At 29.6% G+C, this 23,672-nt stretch overlaps 1 protein-coding gene across 1 annotated transcript; it reads right to left on the reverse strand.

Moving 5' to 3' along the window:
* Positions 1–680: 680 nt before the first annotated feature.
* On the reverse strand, positions 681–10,576 carry LOC112775234 (coatomer subunit beta'-2). Its single transcript, XM_025818728.3, has 24 exons — positions 10,277–10,576; positions 9,958–9,978; positions 9,712–9,773; positions 9,337–9,391; positions 7,582–7,618; positions 7,135–7,460; positions 6,917–7,048; positions 6,665–6,813; positions 6,134–6,202; positions 5,582–5,732; positions 5,375–5,440; positions 4,462–4,650; positions 3,788–3,928; positions 3,627–3,701; positions 3,316–3,492; positions 3,050–3,141; positions 2,842–2,958; positions 2,472–2,586; positions 2,259–2,330; positions 1,885–2,081; positions 1,720–1,813; positions 1,522–1,628; positions 1,283–1,415; positions 681–1,197 (listed from the first exon to the last, which is right to left on the reverse strand). Exons 1-24 carry the CDS (start codon positions 10,277–10,279, stop codon positions 1,045–1,047), a joined length of 2,733 nt encoding a protein of 910 aa, XP_025674513.1. The 5' UTR covers positions 10,280–10,576; the 3' UTR covers positions 681–1,044.
* Between the last annotated feature and the right edge of the window lie 13,096 nt (positions 10,577–23,672).

Below are 23,672 nucleotides of genomic sequence, written 5' to 3' on the forward strand. Positions count from 1 at the left end.
AACTAAGTTCAAATAATTTTTTTTTTCCTTATGCTTCTTCTTCTTCTCTTTCCTCAACTAAAATTTCTGGTTATCAATCCTTAAATTCTATTGAATCAACTTGGTAAATTTGACTACAAAATGACTTGATCATATAACACCAATGAAAAAAAATAATAGTTATAAACTGAAATGGTGGACATTCACATCCAAATCAATAAAATAAAGTACATCAAGTTTAACTGTGCACTATGATTTAAAGGTGAGTATACTCTTCAGTTTCACCTTTTAATTCAAACCTAGATTATACTCTACTATGTATTAATTCTAACTAGCTTTTTCATTCAATGTTTACTTCAGGTGCCCATTACGTAAAAGGAAAATTACAGGTTGACAGGTTCAACAATTCCGTCGTAGAAAAATTAGGATTTTCTTCTGTAAATGTTATACAACCAGAAGATCTTCGGTAAAGCCCGAATAAAATTACGAGATTACCGGATGAAGTAAGTGGTCAGATCTACTGATATTTTGTTTGAAACATCAACATCCAAAAATTTATTATACTCCTCATTCATAAGCTCTATCCCCTTTAAGAAACTTTGTCATATCAAATCGAATTAGTTCTTAAAAATAAGGATAAGAATTAAATGTTGGTGGCTACATCAAGAAATCTGATCTTCGATTGAAAAGGAGAACAAAAGTGAAAATATACCCCAAATGATTACTCGAGCAATAAATATTACAAAAATCCCAAGCCAAATCGCCGTACAAAATTATGAAGAAATGCGTCATGAGTTGTGAGATTTTAAGACAACAATGTTCCCGCTACCGACAATGGAAGTAATATTTAATTTCCTCTCTAATTTCCCAAATATACAGCCTAATTGTAATGAAGTATATGATACACTAAAAAATAGAACCAGAATCGGAAGGACTAGGTGGCATGGCAACATAACAGTAAAAACAGCTAGTTGTCAAAATGGGAGTTAGAAATGGCAACTACAGAAACGATTCATCACCAGAAAGACAAAATTTCGATTTTCATACCGCCCCAAACAATTTGAATTATGTTGATGGGGTTTCATACTCTTCCTTAGCCTCGGTACCATTAACGAGGACTGCACCATCGGTAGAATCTGCATCCACTACAACTTCCTCTTGGCTTCCTTCCTCTGCATTTTGTTCCTCTGTATATTCCTCTTCGTTTTGTTCGGCCAACTGCAACATAAGCACATAGAATAACGTCAACCTATTTTAATCCCGTAGAAGCAAAATAAAATTGAGAGGATTATGATAAACCTACCTCATGGTAGGATTCCCCATTCTCTAGAGGCTGTTCCTCTTCTTCGATCTGCATGTTTCTGAAAGCTTCAACAAGAGGGATGTGTGATTTATCAGCATGGTTGATGTACTCCTCTGCAGGAGGATAAACGCCCCTGAAAAAGAATAATAAAAGTAGTTCAGGGAAAGAGATTCGTTGGGATATTTAACACACGATATAACTATCAAAGCTGCAGGAAAGTATATATTTCCCACTCTGACCTTGTTTCTGCTGCTTTGGATTCAACAGCAAGTGCAACTTGCCAATCGTCAAACAAATTAGGATACTCTTCAGGATCAGCCAATGATTCCGCAGCTTTTGGACTAACCTATTCATATTAACAAATAAACAACGTAATAAATATGACAGTTCCATTATTGAGAAATAAAAGTACACGATATATCTGAAAAAGAAATTACCTTGTTCAGATCTTTTCGCCAAATTGCCACTATCTCTGACACCTTGCTTGGGAGATAAGATCGAGCCATTAAAGCAGCCTCAGGAATCCGGTTGCTGCAAAAAGCATAACTTTGATCATCAATCCACTCTAATAAACAATGAATAAGAGTAGTGTAGAATATTACCTTTCTATCAACAGTTGAAGGCAATCTTCAAGTTTACCCAGTGTAAATAAGCAAAGGAATGCAACATTGTTCTTCCCTTGCTCTTTAGCAAGAGATGCAAGTTTTGAAATTCCTTCAGCATCTCCTAAAGAAGAATATAGCAGCAATAATCCACTCAAATCCATTGCATGCTTTAGACACTCCTCAGCCATTTCTAACTGCAAGAATGGATGACATAGTGAGATGTAATGGAAATGGATAACATAGTGAGATGTAATGGAACAGAAGGGTGACGAAGAATGATCAACATCAAAGCCCCTAGATCATTACTGACAGTGACAATAACAATAAATATTTAAAATCCTACTATGATCAGCATCTATAAAGAAAAACACCTTTCCAGTAGACATGGCTAATTCTCCCAACTGCTTCCATTTAGACTCACTGTGCACTTCCGTGGCAATGCTCTGATCGGAGAGGAGAAAAAAGGATGAGTAGTTCTCATAATTTAAAGTGAAACAAGAAAGTAATCAGTAAGTTACATTATAAAACTTTTATAAGTCAAAGGCTATCTCCTTTTTCAGGCACATGAAAATTTTTTAACTTACCTTTGCAACCTCTAATCTCCCAAGCTGCATGGCTAGATCGAACCTATAGTCAGGGTCAGTAGCTACTTCAAGAGCATCCTCTATCATGCCTCGTGATTCCAGGAATCGAGCCACACTACCATAAAAACAAGTGTATAATTTTAACTAGGACCATATATGACATCTTAGAACCAAGCTTTAGAACTGAACTCCTAATTTAGAAAGTAGAACAATACTCCCTCTATATTAAGAAGAGGGGTAAAACCGCAAAATATGAGACTATACACTTGTATCATGAAAGAACATCAAGCAATAACAATAACAATAATTCAGTGTTAAGAATACCATAACAAAGTGGGCAAGAAGTGATGTGCTATTAATGAGCTAGTACCTGTTGTGATGCTCTTTAGGAATGGATGGTAGAACTTCATTGGCCCTATCCAAGTCACCACGCATCACAAGAGTCTTGTACTCAATCAAGCTCAACAGTAGCGTGTATCCCATTACACTGAAACCATTAAGAACAGAAATATAATCAAGCACTGCACTACATTATTAGCGTAATATGTGATATCAAATGATACAAACACTGCACTTACTTGAACTCTTTGTCTATCAAGTAAACCTTACTTTGGCTGGCAAGATATCCCAACAAGTACATAGGACGGTCCAAATGAGACATTGTAGTCACCTAAATTCATAATGGTATTTATCAAGAAGCCTTAACAGAGCCAAGTAGTAAAATAAATCCTTTTCTCCGCAACGAATAAACTTATCAAGACGTAGAGGTGATAACAAGGAGTTCAATAAACATGAGAATTAGAAGTTTTTTCAAATTGAATCAAATAGGAGAAATTGGCAATACCTCTCCACCAACACAATAGTTAAGCCTCCAAGAAGAATTGTTGTAGATAAAACAATCCCCAACCCAGATCCCTGTTCTCACACGCTCATTCATTTCATGGAGGAGCTCAAAGGCATCTTCAACACCTTGCTCATCAACGGCCGTTTTACTGTCAAGATATGATGCAACAACATCACGCTGCAAAAGTGGAAGTTAACATTTTTATTCTGTCTCACTAGCAAATTGCAACCCAATAAAATTTCCCCCCTTTTTTTGTGTGTTCAGATAAAATCAACTGTAGATAAAAGGATAAAGTTAATTAGAACCCTCACGTTGTACTTCAAGATGTAGAATGATGTGTCACTTGCAATCACCACTAGATCACCACTATCAGCCCAATAGAGGTTCTGGCACAAAAAATATTTTAAAAGATTAGCGACGACTTAGATAGCAATAAACAGAAAACTACACATCACCTCATGAAAGCACTTACTTTCACATTAACATCAATCCGACGAATCAACCTGCATTCAGCCCAATCATAAAAGCAAATGAAATCATTTGAGCACATTGCCAGTACAGTGCCACCAAATATTCGTTCAGCCGAAAATGTTGGCCGGATACTCTTCTTTTCCTGAAAGAAAACATAATTCTCACTACAATCAAATTCCCCTGGAGAATAATTATTTCACTTCAAAATATAGTGCCCACGTCAAAGCATTGCAAGCACTTAGCTCCTTGTCAAACAAGGATTTTATTGAGGTAAATTTCCATAGGTAGATAATTTTAGATTTATTAAAATATATTTCGGATGGAAACAATGTTGTTTTATAATGCTTAAATTAAATTTTACCCCAAAAAAAAAAATTTCTTAACTTATAAATAATTAGATTTTAATATTAATTTGTCTTTAACTTAACCCATAAATAAAAAATAATAAATTTGGTAATTATCCATGCAAAAGTAAATTTTTTCATTCATACTTTCCAAACTACATATATGATATATAATACCAGTTTCCCAGGTTCAAGCCCAATGAATGTGTCGGTTGTCATTATCATTTTCTCTGTTCCTCATTTTATTATTGTAGGATATAGGTTTTCATCATCACTTTTGTCAATGGAAAGAGTATCAAATGAATATAAAAGTTCAAAATGAATTAGAAACCTGGAAATTCTTGCTGAAAATCTTAATTTTTGATGTACTTTCTCTCACAGCATACTCCCCATCCGAAGACCAGACGAATTCCAATGCCGAGCCAAACGATCTATTTCTCCATGCCAAAGCAGTGTATATAATATACTCACCATCTCCACAAACAACAACAAACCGACCATTTGGATTGTGTTTCAAGCTCTGAATACCAAACATAATCAGACCACTAGTCAATCACCAGGTGCTAATATGCATGAAGAAACATACAAGTTGTAATAATTGAAAACAAAATTCTAGTTACAGTTCCCACTTCTGAACGACCTACTAACTAGTTGCCAATGTTTTTTACTTCAAAAACTAGCATAACACAACATATAAATATTCATCTATACTGGGAAGAGATACAGCATATCCAGGGAAGAAAAGCTAGGGAGATCATGACAACACTAACCCAACGGAGAAATAACAAACTTTTTGCATACAAATACTGAAACAAAGTTCAGCCAGGGATCAAGAGAAATATATGAATATAAGGTATCACCAGAGCAATAACGAAGCAAGATCAGGATGAAGACATTCCAAAACATCTGATTTCCTAACAACAGTAAGTTGTTTTTTTTTCCTACTTTGCAAACCAGAAACTTTAGGGCACTAATTAAGGAATCAAAAAAAAAAAGAGAGAGAGAGATAAGATTTTAAGTTTAACATACTTTCCATTATTTTTTCCTTAACCAATATTGTTGGGAAACAAATTAGTAAAACAAAAACAAACACAAACGAACAAAGATTATTTAAAAAAAAATCATAATATAAAATATACCTATTTTCCTAAAATGCATCCAAGGTTGCAAGTGAGACTATAAACAATCTAAATTAGAGAATAATACAAGAATGAAACACCATAATAGGAAGTGTGTTAACTCACTTGTGGGTAGAGATCACATGTCCCCAGCTCCTTAACAGCCAAAGGTAACCTTTCCCCATCAGCAATCTAAAATACATAGCACCAGTATGTGTCAACAAAGAAAGACAGAATTCTCTTGGTAAAAAGTTAATAAGGACAGCCAGATTTTCACTGCCTGCTTGCTAACTGTAGAGCCAAAAGCCCAAGTGGGCAAAATTCAGCAAATACCTGTGTGTCTGCTCCTACACTTCTTATATTGACAGTCTGAATTTCATTATGCTTAGCCCAAATAATCTTCCCGCTGTTATCCATGCTGGCCACTGGTTCTTCTCGACCAAGTTTGACCATAATAGTACCTTCATCGTATCCAATCACAACCCTGCAGACAAAGATGTACTGGAAATTTATAAAACAAAGAACAAGCAAAGCAAGACACTCAAAAGCTTCAATAACAACAAAGAAGCCGTGTTCCATTTGGTAGGGTTGGCCGCATGGATCAAATGACAATATAGTACCTTTCCATAGAACATATCTGTGTTTAAATCATTTACATGTAAATCTCTCTTGAAGGCAATTCTGACGAAATTAAAGAATACGATGATGCATAAGGAGAAAAAACAGTTTTCTTATCAGTATTTACTCAAATGTGAAGACTTGATTCATTATTGAGGCAAGAGATGACAATATTGTCCTACTTAACATTATTCAAGGGGATATAAGCAATGAGCCTCTATAAGACTTGGAGAAACTATATCTAATTTAAAAAAAAAAAGAACTCACCGACGTGAACCCTTGAGGTATCCAATAGCCCAAACTCTTTCAAGACCATAGTTCAATGTATTCTCAAGTCTGAAAGCAGATTAAACCACCATAAAAATTGTTAAATGGCCACATATATTCATTATCGCAACCATACTTCAAACTAGTTTTAGTAAATCTTCAAGTCTAGAAAGGAAAGCTTAATTGATGGGAAAATAGTTAATACAATTAGAAGAATCAGATGAAATCCATTCCACTCTGGTGAATCTCAAATCCAGGCATCATTGTCATGAAAAAGAACTCTCTACAGAGTATAATCTTTTAACAAAAACAGCATGAGAGGAAAGGTTAAGAAGAAACATGAGAAAAAATATCATTCTTTCTAGGGGAGAAAAAAGTGTTATAAGCCCTCATTGCCTAAGATCAAAAGTCAAGGTTAGTGAAATTATTAAAGTTCCACAAGCCATTGATGACAATTGGCCGAAAGGGCATAAGGAACTAACCAAATTGAAGATAAGCTTCGAACTTAGTATTCTATGAATCTCCAATTACCTATACGTTGTGGAATGCCATATTCGTACTGTACCATCCTCAGAACCAGTAATAATTATAGGGAGCTCAGGATGAAAGCATACAGCAGATACATTGTGTGTGTGACCCTCCAAAGTCTGGACACAACTTTTAGTCTGATAATCCCATACCTGTTTCATAGGTTTTATCCATGTAATAATTCCAATCGATATATACATAAAAGGCAAACAAATCTTAGCAAAGTGTAAAGAGAATGAAAAACAGAAAGCAAACCTTTGCAGTGTGATCATCAGATCCAGTTATTAGGTAAGGTTTGTCACCACCTGTAAAGTAATCAACACAATTCACTCCTTTCTGATGAGCATCCAATGTAAAATTAGGGTCTGGAGAGCCAAGATTCCAAATCTGCAAGGAAGATTACGGCATTAATGCCCTATGTTGGAAATAAACAAAATTATACAGGAAACAACTCATAAAGAACACATATATACCTTTATGGTGCGATCAAGAGAGGCACTTGCGAAGGTGTTGGTATCTTTAGGGTTAAATGTCACTTGCATGACATAATGAGAATGCCCCTCAAATACCTGGGTACAAACCCAGCCCTTGTCCCAATCCCAAAGCTTTATGAGCATATCATCAGATGATGAAAGCACATAAGGAAGGTTAGGATGTACTGCCACACACCTAATGTAATCTGTGTGTGCCTCAAATATTTTAACCTTATCCATTGTGTTGTAATTATATACACGAATATGCATATCATCTGCTCCGGCAACAACCCACTGTTTACGTGCAATAAACTTGGCCGACCTAACTGCAAAATGATGCAGTATATGAGAGCCATGAAAGATTTAAAGAAGAAAATGGCTTACAAACAAAATGCATGAAGTGGCTGATACGTAAACAACAATACAGACAGACCAAAGTTCATGTACCTGGTAATTCAGCTACCTCAAAAGACTTAGCCATGGTCTGAAATAGAACCCAGGAAATTAAAGTTAATTGCACAAACAAAGGCATGTGAAGGATTTAAATAAAGGAACAGGACATTTAAAGGCAGTCAGAACACATAAAACTACACAGAATGCATCAGAAACCTTTGAAATGACACGAAGAAACCACAATGCAATGGAAAAGAAAAAAAGAATAAATAAATAAAACATATGCATGCTACCTAATAAAGTAGAACTAGCAAATACAATATGCAGTATGTGCTAAACTATGTACAACAGTAAAATTCATCTCAAGTACAAAAACGATGGCACTAATTCAAGCATTTAAGGAAACAGATGAAATAAAGTAATCATGTATTCATTCCCATTGGTAAACTCCTGATCCGGAACAATGTGGCTTGGAGCTCCACTTGAAATTTCAACAGTTCCTTCCAATCTCTCCCTCAATTATGGATTATCTGTACAAATCTCTAACCAACTTTCTCCAATTCTACATCCCTTATTTATTGCCAATTTCCTGTAGCCATCCAACTGCCTCTGACCTCTTAACAGACTTGAATCACAGTTTTGTTTCATTCAGTATATGATACAACTGGGACCCAAGCATCTAATATAATGTCCAAGACCCATCTTTCCTACACTTTGTAATATAGACCTGCTTGAATACAGGTCTCCTATGAGAAAATGTGTCTCCAACATCTCTATTAACAGTGGTATCACATTAAAATATTGCAAAGGATGGATTTTGACATTTCTGTCAAAAAGAAGTGGATAACTAGCCTTTCTTCGACATTTTGACAGGTTATTTGTCAGTTGCAGCATCCAAATAACATGTTAGTAAAACAAATTGTATTGATATCAGTTTTTCCGTTTTGATTGAGAAGGAGGTCATGAGCTCGTGTGGTGAAGGCAATCATAGGATAGAGCGCAGTCAAGTTCAGCTGGTTGGGATTCAATCTCAGGATCAAAGAGGTATACTTGGTGTCAAGTGTGTAAAGGCTCTTTGGTATTTATTAATCCATATAACGGGGTATATATATTTCACACAACTTATATTTCATTCTTTTTCTAGGTACAAAATGGTGTAGTAAGTTCTAACCATTTTTCAACATAAACATCAATAGAAGAGTCGTAATATTCACTTTTTGTTTCTTTGGAAATGGCATGAGGGCTGAGGCAGACTATATACAGTTTCTACAATATTTTCTTTTGAATTTTGATAAAGAAGAGTATCATTAACACAGAGAAGAATAATACAATAAGATAGTAACTACAAATTTGTTTGTAGGCCATAATTATCAGTTTGACTATTCTAATGGATTCATTGGAACTCAATCAACTGATGCATGCAAAAACACTCGAAGTTATTCCTTACATACGAAGTTTACCAGGACTGATTTTTAATGAAAGCAAAAGTACATCTTTTGCAAATTAAGATATTTAAAGCACAAACATCTTTGAACAATGTCATCTAGTAGCATAGCCACATACTATTGTAATTTTCAAATTTCACTAGAAGAAAAAGAATAAGAGGCTGCTTGGAATATGAAGAAAGCAATAATAAACACGCTTCATTCCTGAACTAGCTGCTCGTTATACATAGGCACCATGCAAAATGTCACTTGTTTAAAGATAAATCAACAAAGACCTGTTTCTGACTCAAGTTCCAAGACATAGGAATTCACTAACAAAATATCTTAACTATAAAAAAATAAAATAAAATAAAAGCTGCCATACCTGAGATTGGTAGTTCCATATGCAGACAGTGCCACTGTATAAACTTGCCAAAATCCTGCATTATTGATGGCAACATCACGAGATTCAGTAAAACGTAAAGTACGTATAAACCGATCTATCTACTCTCCACGTTCCACAGTAATAATATAATATCAACAGGGTTTCGGTTTAAAATAATATCAGCATTTTCCACAGTTAATAAACAGCAGCACTCATAAGAGAAACGTTCACAAGCTATCCTCATAGATGCCACACTAGAGAAATACCGAATAAGTTAGTAGTTACATATATGATAAGCATTAAATTAGAGGCCCTGTTTTAACTTCAGCATCATATCATAAAACAATCATTTAGTAGATGAGAAGGCCTAATTACCATGGCTCTGTAGGATGTAGATCCACAGACTTCACTCTCTCAGATCTTTGAGCAAGCTTTCGCTGATCAAATATTATGGCAAAAGGTGAGTTCAAGCATTAACATAAGCTAAACATCCGCACTATGCCTGGTTGCTTAGAAACCTAATTCACTGAAAACCTCACGGCACAGCTAAACTAGAAAACTTTCTAAGCAACCAAACATAAACAAACCTCATAATCCAAAACACAAAAGAACAAATCGTACCTTGATTTCGAGTCTGAGAGGCTGCGAACGCAAGCAGAACAACAAACAAGCAAAAAAACAAGTCAGTTCACAATTCAATATTAGATCCAATTCGGAGCTAAAACAGACGAACTAACAGTGAAAAAACAAAGCAAAACCAGGAGCGTCACATTTTTCAGGTTCACATATACATACATAGATAGACAACAGAAACGATTGAAAATCTCAAAATCAGAGACGCGTAACAGGAATAAGGAAATCAAAATGGAAGCGAGTGTTGGTTCCAGATCTAAGAAGCGTTAGTACGAGGAAACGGATCGAAGAGGAAGAAGAAGCTCACCATTTTGGTTGTGGAGATTGTAGGAAGAAGGTGGAATCGACGTAGAACACTCTCCGAAGATCAGAATCGGAGTTCCTGAAGAGGTAGAGAACGAGATCGAGCTCCGAGAGAAAGAGAGAGAAGGTTTTTGGCGTTGGGTTGGGGAAAGAGCAGAGTGTAAAAATGTAGATACGATCGATTGAGGGAGGAAGAAAGAAGAGAAGTGTTGTGCTTTGCAGTTAAGGAAGTATTTACGACTATACCACTGCTAGTAAGGGATGCTGGAAATGGTGTTAACACTTAACAATACCTTCTTTCTTCAACTAAACAAAATTAATTATTTACTTATTATATTGTAAAAGTAATTAATTTTTAAAATATTAAAAAATATATTTTTATTAAATAACTGTGCAAAATATTTAATAATTATAATTATGATCGGTAACATATAAAATATTTAATCAATTTGGAATTTTATAATTATTATATATAATAATTAATTTTAATCCAAATAATAGTTTTATTAAAAAAATATTAAATACAAAGTTATTTAATAATTTAAGAATTGAATTTAACTTGAGAATATCCTACCTCATACAATACTATGTAACTAAAGGTTTTTTTTTTTTAAATTATATTTGATGAATAGGCAATATTGCAATAACATGCTCTTTTTTCTTCTTCTTTTTTTTTTTTTGGTTAGCAAAATAACGTATATAACATTTAAAAAATTTGAAAAATTGATGATGGTGTCTCATGTCTGAATTGGGCTATCCTTTGTGGGTTGGGTTATGCTTAAAATTCAGTAATTAATTTTTTGGTCTATGGTAAGAAGTCCACTAAAGTAAAGTCCAGAAATAAAATAAAACCAATTTTTCTTTTTAATTGGATTTTGTTTTCAACCCACTAATCAAACTGGAGACTAGAGAGTTCAATGTTGATAAACACTAACCACCAAAAAACTGTTAAAAAGCTATTTGACTCAAAAAATAAAATTTTTGAGAATGTTTTCTTTTTAAAAAAAACAAGTCGGAGAATAAAAATCTATTCACCAATCTAGACTTATAATGTTTTTTCATATAGAATTTGTGTATTGCTCACTTTTAATTGGGGGTTTTCATTTCTATAAATGAGATTTCAGTACCAAACTACCAATATAAATATTCTATAATTTAAGGCTATTCTATTAATAAGATTAATAGTATACTTATGCTAGAATTTAACTGTAAGCTAAGGATAATGTAATAAATTTTGGTTTATTGAACCTTAGATGTAGTTTTTTTTTTTTTAGGAAATGGATTAATCATGGTTATTTCAGTTCATTTTATATGAATTTCGCTATAGTTTTTATTGAAAATTATGATGCTATAGTTTTTTACTGTGTTTCCAAAATTATTCAAAATAATTAGTGAGAGCTAATTTATATCCATGATCAATTTTTTCCCAAATATCTAATCATATATTTTTTTATTAACAAAATTAACGAATTAAATTTTAACACTTACTACTTCAATAGGCATCCTAAAAATAAACACAAAATAAATAAAATTTATAAATTGCAAACATCATATGTCCATGTGCCAAAAGTAAAGCCACCAATTTATGGACTTAAATTCATTAAAGTCCTTATTATATTTTAGCTATCGTTCATTAAGTAATTTTTGCATCATCATTAAAATATTAAATAATTCCCTTGCTTTATCAATTATTCCCATATTTTTGCATTATCATTAAATAATTTTTATTCAAAGTGCTATCTTAAATGGTGAGAATATGTAAAATGACAAATATATTGCAAACCTTCTTTTACTTTGTATTTCCCTTTTCCATTTTCAATCAAGGCTTATATTTGAAAAAATAATTAATTTTAGAGTAATTATCTAAATCAGTCCTCAAAAATTTTAAAAATAAATATTTTAATTTTTAATTAGTCTCAGTTTATTTTTCAGTAAAATAATTACCTAAATCAGCCTTCAATAATTTTAAAAGTGGACATTTTAGTCCCTAAAAAAAATTAATACACAGATCGATTCCCAACGTTTTTTTTGTTAGATATAATAGCTCACTTTTAAAATAAACTGAGAACTGATTTAGGTTATTACTCTACCGAAAAATAAACTAAAAACTAATTTATCTATTTGAATAAAATTTTGGAGATGTTTTTATGTATTACTTTTTTTAAAAAACTAAAATGTCCACTTTTAAAATTATTAGAGACTGATTTGAATAATTATTCTTAATTTTATCTACCAATTGGTCAAGGAAAAACAAAAAGAAAAAACATTAAAGAAATGAATGGGGTAAATGATTACAAGTCTTGAAATAAAATTAAGAGCTAATGGGATATTCGAAGAATAAACTTGTCCACTTTAACAAAGCTGTCATATGCTTTCACGTTGAACCGTTAGAAGAAGAAGTAGGAATGACCCTAGTCACCACTGAAATTAAAGCACCATAGATATTAATTGGTTTCCTAATAAAATAGCTGGTGCTACTACATGCTACTACTTCAATTCCCATCGTGCATTCGCCACTTTTATTTCTGTCTTCCTCAGTGACAACATTGTGGATTCCATTCATGTTTCCTTGTAGCCCTAATAAGCAATATATATATATATATGATGATGATGAAGTGTTTAATTTTCGTTTTTTATTTTTGTGATTGGAATTCTAATGGTGTTTTCAAATAACGTGGATAGTTTATATTTTTTTATGTGAAGAGTCTCAGATTTGTGATTTTCAATTTTTTTTTAAATACCTAAATTTAAATTTTTTATTTTAAATTTTTTTAAATATACAAATTTGATTCTTATATTTGTATTTTAATATTAAAAAAATTTTAAATGTTTAAATTGGATATTCCGATTTGTTTCACGGTAAAAAAAAATTATTTCAACACAAATCGGACTTTTCAATTTATGCTCTATGAAATTTGACCTTCAGATTTTTCTGTTATATTTTTCAAATTTGAGGGGTCGATTTGTAACTTAAAATTAAAAAAAAAATGATTCATATAAAAAAACACACTAATTATCCATAATGATGAATTACACACAATTTTTTTTCGTATAAAAAAAAATTAACCTTTAATTTTTATATAATATCATAGGGTAAATGCTTTTATATCAACATATAATTTAGGTGTATGTTAATATTGCACAGAAAAAAAGTGTGTTTTTTTAAAGATATAGAGATATGAAGTTAACTATATATTTATGTGTAACAATGGCTTATTGAATAGTATATAATATAAGAATAAAGAGTTTTATACTAATCATCATGCATGAAAATTCAACTCAAATTAGTATATATAGTGTTTTGTGTTATTTATTGTTAATTATATTAGTGAGTTAATAATCACTACAATAATAAATGTGAATAGTAAGTATTTTAGTTTCTCAACTAATAGTTTCTTGATTTATTTTTAGGATAAAAAATAGCATTTTAAGAAGAAAATTCAGTAAACAATACAAGTATGCAACTAACTCCAATCTTAATAATAATAATAATAATAATAATAATAATAATAATAATAATAATAATAATAATAATAATAGATTTCAATATATGATTATATATTCAAATTATTTATAATCAATAACTCACTCATTTATTTAAATAAATATCAAAAATTCGAATCTCAATTTATTTATACAGTATAGATCTATAACGAATTATTAGTTTTTGATCCCGAGTTTTGGTGATAATGTGAAGAAAAAAATTCAAATTATCTATAACACATGTATACTGCTTAATGATAACTTGCATGATTTAATTTCTTCTCAGCTTGGCATTTTACTTACATCAAAATGAACTAAAAGACTACCAATACTAATTAGGTTTTAGAGTATTATCACTTTTACCTCTTTTTTTTTTTTTTAACCAAAGATAGGAGACTCGAACCAGAAACCTTTTAATTAAGTATGGAGAGACTATGTCATTTGAATTATAACTAATTGGCATTATCACTTTTATCATTGGCCACTTTTAATTATTAAAATCTTATGAGTGAATATCCCACCCAATCCTGACAATTATCTCAAAAAGATAATGAGGTTCAAAAAAAAAAAAAAAACACCCAATCTGATTTCTAATCTTTTTTTTTAGGACTGATTAGCCTCTATGACAAAAAAAATAACATTGACTTTTCTTTAGCACAAAAATCTCGTTGTCCTTTCGAGATTAGGAGTCGGGTTGAATTTTTTTTCAAGAGTCTCATTATCTTTCGAAGTAATTCAGACCTATTTGGGTTTTTCTCAAATCTTTATTAATAAAAAATCCACCATGTTACAAACCTTGAAATCAAAGTACGACTAAGAATACCGAGTGTACAGCCAAAAACAGATTCTCCGATTAAATTTGAATTTCATTTGAGCTATATAGAAAGGAGTGGCTTTAAAGAAACCTAGCTATGCTACACCATTTGCAAATAAAGAAAGAACCATATTCCTTAGCTTTAATTTCATCTAAAATAAATAATAAATAAAATGGGGATTGATGTATTGACTATTGACAATGAATTAAGACCTCAACAACTAACGAACGTCAACATTATTCAATCTCCAAGATTATCATCACCTCTCTAATTGATGCATGGCAAATGGCAAAGCCATGTGTTCATCCCATCAAACCTTTTTTATTATTAATTATTTCTTTTATTAATTCCTTCTTTTCAAGATTAATCGGAGAACCTTTCAAAATGGGTTCAAAAAGAATGTGGTCCACCATTGAATTGGCTAACTATATGATCCATCAATTGTGGATACCTTACCTTATTAAAAAATTTAATTTTTTCCCCTTAATTTATATTGTATCAATCCATTTATTTCCTTGGTAGCAATCAAACAATACTACTCCCTCCCGCCGCATATGCACTTCATTCTATGTATTTTTTCTCTTTGGTTATTCTCCAATTGAATAGACACAAGAATAAGAATTATACAAGAGAAATTCTCAAGTTATCTGAGAATAAAATTAATTATTTGTTTTATTTCATTTATTATCTATGTCTAATGTACCTCTATACAAAAATATTATATACACAAAAATAATTAATCAATCAATTAAATATTATATATTTGTGTAAATATATATTATTTAACTAATTTTAACATATTATATTTATATTATTTATCATGCAGGATTAGTGTAATTTTGAGTGAGGGTGGTATCTGGTATATATACATGGTGATGTCCCAAGTCCAACATCTAAGGCCAAGTCATCTAATAAATATGATATTTAGGGTCCTAATAAATTGAGGTTACGGCTATAAAATGTGGTTGCAATTATGATTGTGATGTGTATTTCTGCAATAATGTTTTTTTTCCCATAATTTAATTAAAATGGTAACGTTAGAAAAAAAATAGTAATTTATCTTATTTAGTATTTATTAATTATATTGTAATAATTAATAAATATTAAAAAAAATAAATTTTAATTATTTTTTATTAATTTTTTATTTTCAAATATTTTTGAATTAAAAATCAGTCAATTCTAATTTATTATTTAAAATAATATAATTTTTAATTTTGATTAAATTTTGAAATATCTATTTTTTTTTCCTTCAATTCAACTATTTGTTCAGTTTCCGAAAACCTTGACGTGCCTGTCTCTCTCTTCCTTGACTTCAACACACAAGTCTTGACTCCTAATAAGTACACTCTAATTTAGGTGAAAACTCAAGTGCAGTCGACTTCACGTGAAGTTGATATTTAAAAATCGTTAGATAAAAATTTAGTCAAATCAATCAAATCATCTAACAACTCTCAGATATCAACTTCACATGAAGTCGACTTCACCTGAATTTTTACCTAAAATTTATCGTGTGACTAAAATATGATAACAATATTTCCATCTAAAGATAATGTAAAGTCCACCAGGCATTTTTATTAAACAGACAAGCCTGGATTGGACTCTCCATTGATTTTATTATTATATAACATTGAGTATTAGTGTTTTAATTATATTGAGAGGCCTATATAGAGATGGGGCGATTTAGAAAAAGGTGTCTCCTTATCAATGGTTGTTGTTGTTAATATATTTTTGTGAGAACAGCATCGGTTGATAGCCTGGAGAAGCTTTTTGACTTTGAATGATTCTATACAACAATAACTATTACCACTTATAACCTTTTTCTCTCTTATTCAATTTGATGCTATGCATCATTTGCAAGTTCATATATGGGAATTATTACTATTATCTTTGTGAAAAAGAAATTGGCAATCAATAACAAGAAAAAAAAAAAAAAAGAACAGCCAACATGAAAATTTATTTGAGGATGGAGAATTTTTGCTAAGGGCGTGCATGGTCCGGTCCGGTTCAAAAACTCGGTTTGATTCCGAACACTTTAGAAATTAATTTGGTGTGATTTTACTGGGTCTAGGGTCGGGTACGAGTCTTAAAAATAGACTCGGTCATTATTTCGGGTCGGATCCGGATCATCACTCGAGTCACCCGAATTCGACCGGGTAGTCCGATAATCATACATAATTAATATTTTGTGTTATTAGTGATAGATGATGGCTATTCTTACATAGAATTTAAGTATTGTAAATCTTAATATTTTGTGTTATTAGTTATTATAAGACGCTATAACTTAATGTTTTATGTTTAAAATGCATAAGATTTTAGACTAATGCATAATATTGTGTTATTTGTATTGATTTAAATATTTGGTGTTATTAGACAATATTAATATTGATTATGATTATGCTTTAATTTTAGAAAATAGTTGGTTCTTGTTATATTTTTCTAAGTGAATTTTACCATGTCAAATAATGGTTGGAGTATTGAAAATTTGGATATTTTCACATGCTAACTATAAGAAGGTATCAAGTTAATGTAATGTTAACGGTTCGGTTTTCACCCGGTTTTTATCCGGTATAATTATGGTCCAAAAGTGTATAGGTTTCATCGGGTCTATAACCAAGTTCGAGTCTAATAAATAGACTCAGTATATATTTCAAGTCGAATTTAGGTCACATCAAACCCAATTTCACCTGACTCATGCACACCCCTAGTTTTTGTCTTATATAGTTATATATAAACTTTTCTTTATAATATAAAGAAAGGGAGCAACTTAACAATAGCAAATAGGGAAGAAGGACCAATTGTCCATATAACCAATAACCTAAGTTTGGTTTGTGCCATCAACTACTTGCAGAGATATAATTATTTATGTTTTTTTATTAGTTTAAATTTTTTAGAGAAGTAATTTTATAATAATAAAAAAAAATTAATTATTAGTAAACTCTAAAAAAAATAACATAAGATAAAAAAAAAGAAAAAAGACATGCAAAAAATCAAAAAAATTTAAATTTACTTAAAAAATTGTGTAAAAATATAATCGTTTATATTACCTCTTTCTATCAACTTAAATTTTTAGAAAAAATAATTTTATGGCACTATTGGTTGGGATTGTTTCAATTTATCAACTTGTTTCTTTTATTAAAAAAAAAAGGTTGTAAATAATGATCACATGAAACGATTCAAAATTTATCAATAAGGATTATTCAGTTTTCATAACATTAATAATTTCAGGTTTCAATATTTCCCACAAGTAGTATATATGTAGTCACTAGCTTAGGGACCATTACGAAGAATCATCACTAATTTCCAATTTACCTAGAAATTAAAGAACTTTGAGATAAGCCCTAGATCATATAGTTCCCATCAATATAAATGAAGTCGTAGTCCTTTCATTTAAGAAAAAAAAAAAAAATTAAAGAGCCGTATATATAATGATCAGGTCTCGCACTTTAATTAGTTGTCCAGAATGTTTAAGTGTTATGATCGATTGTCTGTCTCGAATTTGATTTTTAAAAGCGATGTGTATGCAACAAATTTTGTAGTCAATCAACTATCTTTGATTAATCATTAATTTTCGATTGACAAATATTTGAAGCCTAAAATCCATAGAAAAAAAATGAAGTGGTATTTGGTATATATGGAATTCGTGGTGGGATCATGGTATCCATAATCAAGATGCCACTAATTAAAATCTATTGCCAAATTATGGGTGGGATCATAATTATGTGGTTTTTTTATTATCTCTTAGCTTTAATTTATTTATAATTAGCAGCAATCCAGGTGTTAACATTACTCCAAGGGTTAATAATCTTCAAATTATTACATAACTATTCACATCATTCAATTCTTTTGCGTCTTCTTCTTTTTTTGTTTTTGATCTTTTAGGGTATGATAGCGTTTATCCTATAATTATTATTACTAAATAGCAAACCTATTAAAATAATCATATATATCTACAATACAAAAAATCATATATATCTTCTATATATAGCTCTTAATGCGCCCATCAAATTATATTTTTCTCTGTTTGATTTATATATTGATGTTATTATAACTTATAAGTTGTATGTTGATTAAAACGAACTTATGAAGAATATTAGAAATATCAATGTTTGAAGGAAGTAAATGATACAAATTTTTTGTTTAATGTTCATTTGAATCAGTTTTAGTTATATTGTAATAAGTTCTTATAATTAATTTGACACAAAATTTAGTTACGTAGTTTAAACATTTATATGTCACCAAAAAAAAAAAAAAAACATTTATATATATAATTTCCTGCATATTAATAATTCATTCAATTCAAACAAAAGTTTTTTGTAACAACAAATTGTTGTAACTACTTGATTACAATAAATAATAAATAAAATAATAAATAAAGAGATAAAAAAGTCAAATCAATGTAAAGATATAATAAAAATTTTCTAAACTGTAATTATCATCAGTGGTGCATATAATAATAATAATAATAATAATAATAATAATAATAATAATAATAATAATAATAATAATAATAATAATAATAATAATAATACATTAAAATTTATCTAAAACTAAAAGATAGCATATCTGAGTTAACGGTAGGTCTAAATTTGTTTGTCCCACCATTTTAGATTTTCAGTCAAAAGATGGGTAAAGAAGATTTTTTTTTTTTTTTTTTTTGTCTACGATATTTTTTAATCCGACAGCAATAGAGTAGGGAGTTAAGCTCTATTTAAAAGTTTATTACTGGTCAATAAATTGCTACATGTATAAGATAAAATTTAAACTTCCAATACTTGTTTAAAACAAATCAACTGAATATTCGGTAAGTTAGTTAAATGATTTTTATTAGGGATAGTTTAATCTGACAAGGCAATCACTTATTTCCATTTAGGCATTTAGACCTCAAAAACATGAAGTAGTTAACTATATATGTATAGTTTATTAGCTTCTAATTAATCTTGACTGTTATAGTGTTATTTAATTATTATTCTATATTTAATTAAACCACCCAAATTTTTGACATGAATGAAAAGAGGGTGTATATATAAAAATCACATCTATATACTATAGCCGTCTCTTGATTTTTAAATAGCATCCATAGAATTTGGAGAATTTGTTCTTGATGTGGAGAATTGGGTCCTTGAAGCAATCTTAATTGCCACTTCTCACTTCTTTGCCTTTGCCTTATTAGGGTGCCAAAAGGAAAATGGCTTTTGGGAAGGTGTTAGTTGCTTCTTCATAGCATGCAAGAGTGTTTGATTAAATTGGTTATTAAATTATTATGGGGATAACTTATAAAGCCCAATCAACAAAAGAGCACTTCAAAATAGGTGCCTCCTTTTTCCTTTTCTTTTTGTGCACATTAGGTAATTCCATTTTTACTAATTACACGTGATAAAGATAAAGGTGTTATTTTTAAATGTTTCTTATACTAGCTAAGAAGTATTACTTTTTGTTAATTAAATTAATTTTAATTTTTATTCATTATATTTTATATTAATAGTTCAAATTAAATTGAAAAAATAAAAGTTTAAAGTTCTTAATTTATTTGATATATTTAATAATAGATAAGTTTTTAAGAAGCAATGTATTTCTTATTTTTTTCAGAGTGTATTAACATTTATTGAATGAAAAAATTATAGTTGTTTACGTATAAAAGTATTATTTCTCATCCATTAGATATATAAAATTTTTTCTTCTCAAAATTACATGTGATTTAAATTCCAATTATAATTATATAACTTTTTTTTATCATATTAGGTATTGTGACAGTCATAATAAATATCATTGCATGGTGTGATTTTTTTTCTTTAAAATAATTTGAAATATTTCATTAATAAAATCTATATAACTTTAACATTTGTGAACACATCATATGTGATGCAACGATCTAAAATTATTTTAACATCGGATATATATGCTTGGATATATAGATCCGATCCAATCCATACAGAAACACTTGAATGGAAGATTACTACTGCTTAAGAAAAATAAATAACTACGTACCACGCTTTAATAATCCAGTAGATGTTAGTAAAAAGATGTATTGTTTTAATTTGCTTATGGTAATAAAGTGAAAAAGAAACGATACAACTCCTTTAAATTAGTCACCAAAAAAAAAAAAAAAGTCACCAAAAAATTTTTTTTAAATTGTAATACATATGTTTTAAGCAACTAAGTATAAATCGGTTATGTTCCGACCCAACCCAACTAGTGCATTGTTCCTGACTTGAACGGCCGACCCAGCGGGTTTCATATGTCCGGATTGCGATTTGAACACCTGCTCTCTGGCAGCCAGTTACGAGACAGCTGGGAGAGGAAACTTCCAGAAAAGGGACCTCTCTTGTGGAACCCACCCTACTGACAGAGTATATATGGGGAGGATCTTACCCCTCCCCTACGATACATCACTATCACATTGCTCTCATTGCCATTTGTACAAATTCTGACTTAATCGTTGAAATGTCATTGCAGGTGGCGCCCCCTCTCACACCACAACAGTTCGAGAGGTCGCTAAGTCTCTGCCCTCATCCTCCAAACCCAGATCAAGGATAGTCTCTACCATCACACCCCGAGAACTCCGCTGACCTGTCCGGAACCCGAAGAACCGAACAGGTTATGTGTAACTTCATTACCTACTTGGATACAAGTTGGAATAATGTTGAGACAATAATAATGTTGCTGTGCTGAGTTTATATAAAGATTAGAGAATAGAGAACTGATGGTGATGGTGTTATTAAAAAAAAGAAATTTCTCAACTTAATTTATTCACGCTATAGTTTAAAAATTAAATCAAAGGGATTTTTTAATTTTCTATCCAATTTTCTGATGTAATAAGAGAGAGTCGCTCAACCTCACTTATTCAGGTTTTATCACATAACAGGAATTTTCAAACCTCTAATCACTAAATACTGCGATTATAATAGCTAAAAATGTATTTATAACTTTTTATTATATTAAAATAAAGAAAACCTTAAAACTTACAAACATAAAATTCAATCTAATAACTAAATAAATAAAAATTAAAATATATTAAAATAAACTAATAATTTTTAAATAATATTTGATCATTTAATATCACAAATATTTAAAACATGTATCAGTTATTAATATATATATAATAATATTTTAATACATGTTTGAACTTTGAACACTATTTGTAAAGGAACAATACAAATACATGGGCAAGTTAAGAAGATGGAATAAAGGTGAAAAGTGAGGAAGAGAAAAGAAAGGAATGCCATGGACGCAAAAATGGAGAGTTTAGCTTTCGGCATAAAGCTAGCAGGATTTACTACATGAATGCCCAAATATGTGGAATGTGGAAACGTTGCTTTTGCGTTTATTTTACTTGATAGAGTAATTATTATTGATAGCCTTCTTTTTAAATTAGTTTCTTAAGAAAAAAAAGTAAACATCTAAAATTTAGATTGGATGCTTTAATTTTCAACAAAGTACACAAAATGAATTGATTCAGTAATTTGTCATACAATAATATTTTTTATAATTTAATTATTTTATAATAAATTTATTAAAATTAATTTATTAGAGCCTGGTTTAAAATTAGTAAATAAATTGAATGTTCATTCAATTTTTAGTATTTTCTGATTTTAGGATTTAATTTTATAAAGTAAAAGAATAATGAAAACAATATTTTTTTTCCACCTCGTATTGTTTTTAAAATTTCTTAAAAAAAAAAACTAAAACTAAAAATAAATAATAAAAATACAAACCAATTGAAGTACCCATAAATGTTTATTAATTATTAGAAAAAGTTATTCTTCGCATTCCTAAATAAGAAAAAGGTCTGCATTTATTGTTATATAAGCATAAACCTTTTATTTATTGGTTTAGATATTGAAAAAGTAGTTAGGATGATGATCATTTAAAAGGATATAATTAGACAAAAAAAATATATAATTAATAGTTTAATTTTGATAAGTTAAAATTTTTGTTATCTTTTGTTTATGTAACAATAATATACTATTAGTTATATGTGTTAAACTCTTTTACTTTGATAGTATATAAAAAATTAATAATGTAACTGTTTTACAACCTTTAAATCTTATAAAAGCCTATGAATGTATTTTTGAGGATGTTAACTTTTTCTAAAATCAAACCTACACATTACAAAAATCAAACATATATATAATGATAGGCATTTGTCCACAAAGTTAATGCCAGCATTCACACATTTTCCAATCTTTTGTTTTCCAACCAAAATGTCGTTAGTAGTAGTCCTGAAATATTGAGGGAGAGAAAGTACCAAGAAACATTAGTAACTTAAATTACTGAGGAATGTTAAGAGATCAGTAATTTTTGTGATTTATAGTCATTAAATAATTAATAATAATATTTTTAATAGTGTAAGATTTTATCTAATAGTGTAAAAGTATTTACTTTTTTTTTGCAAATTATATATTGACCAAAATTTTATGTTGTTAGTTTCAATGAAAAATAACCGAAACCAATTTGAGTTGCTCCAACAATCAACTCACTAATCTATTTAAATAAATTTAAAAAATTTAAATTTAGTCTTATATATACATTAATTTACCCAAATAATCAATATATTAGTTGTATGTGTTGATATTTTAATTAAAGTGATAAATAAATTTTTAAAAATTTGTATTTTAAATATATTAAGCTAAAAAAAAGTACTAACCAAATTTTTAACGATAACAAATATATAATAAGTTTTCAACAAATTATTGATTTTTTTTTATTGGAGACTAATTTATTAAAATTTTATTTATCATTTTACTCTTTTAATTATTATTTTCTTCGCATTAAACATATTTTTGGTACGAGCATCCATAAAAATTTATCTATAACATAAACACTTTGCTAAGTTGTCGTATTTACATGTAGATACGACATTCATTAACATTTGTCCAATACTTGTATATATTATGTCTAACGATATTTTAATAAAAAAATTATTTTTCAGATATATTTTAACACATTTAAATATCATTACGTACTATCTAATTTTATTTTTAATATATATTTTAAAACAAATTAAAAAATATATATTATTATTTATTAAAATAAAAATATTTAAAATATTTTATATAATTAAAATAAAAAACTAAAAATAATTTATATTTAATATTAATAAAA

This window comes from Arachis hypogaea, chromosome 19 (assembly GCF_003086295.3).
Source record: "Arachis hypogaea cultivar Tifrunner chromosome 19, arahy.Tifrunner.gnm2.J5K5, whole genome shotgun sequence".
Lineage (NCBI taxonomy): Eukaryota > Viridiplantae > Streptophyta > Magnoliopsida > Fabales > Fabaceae > Arachis > Arachis hypogaea.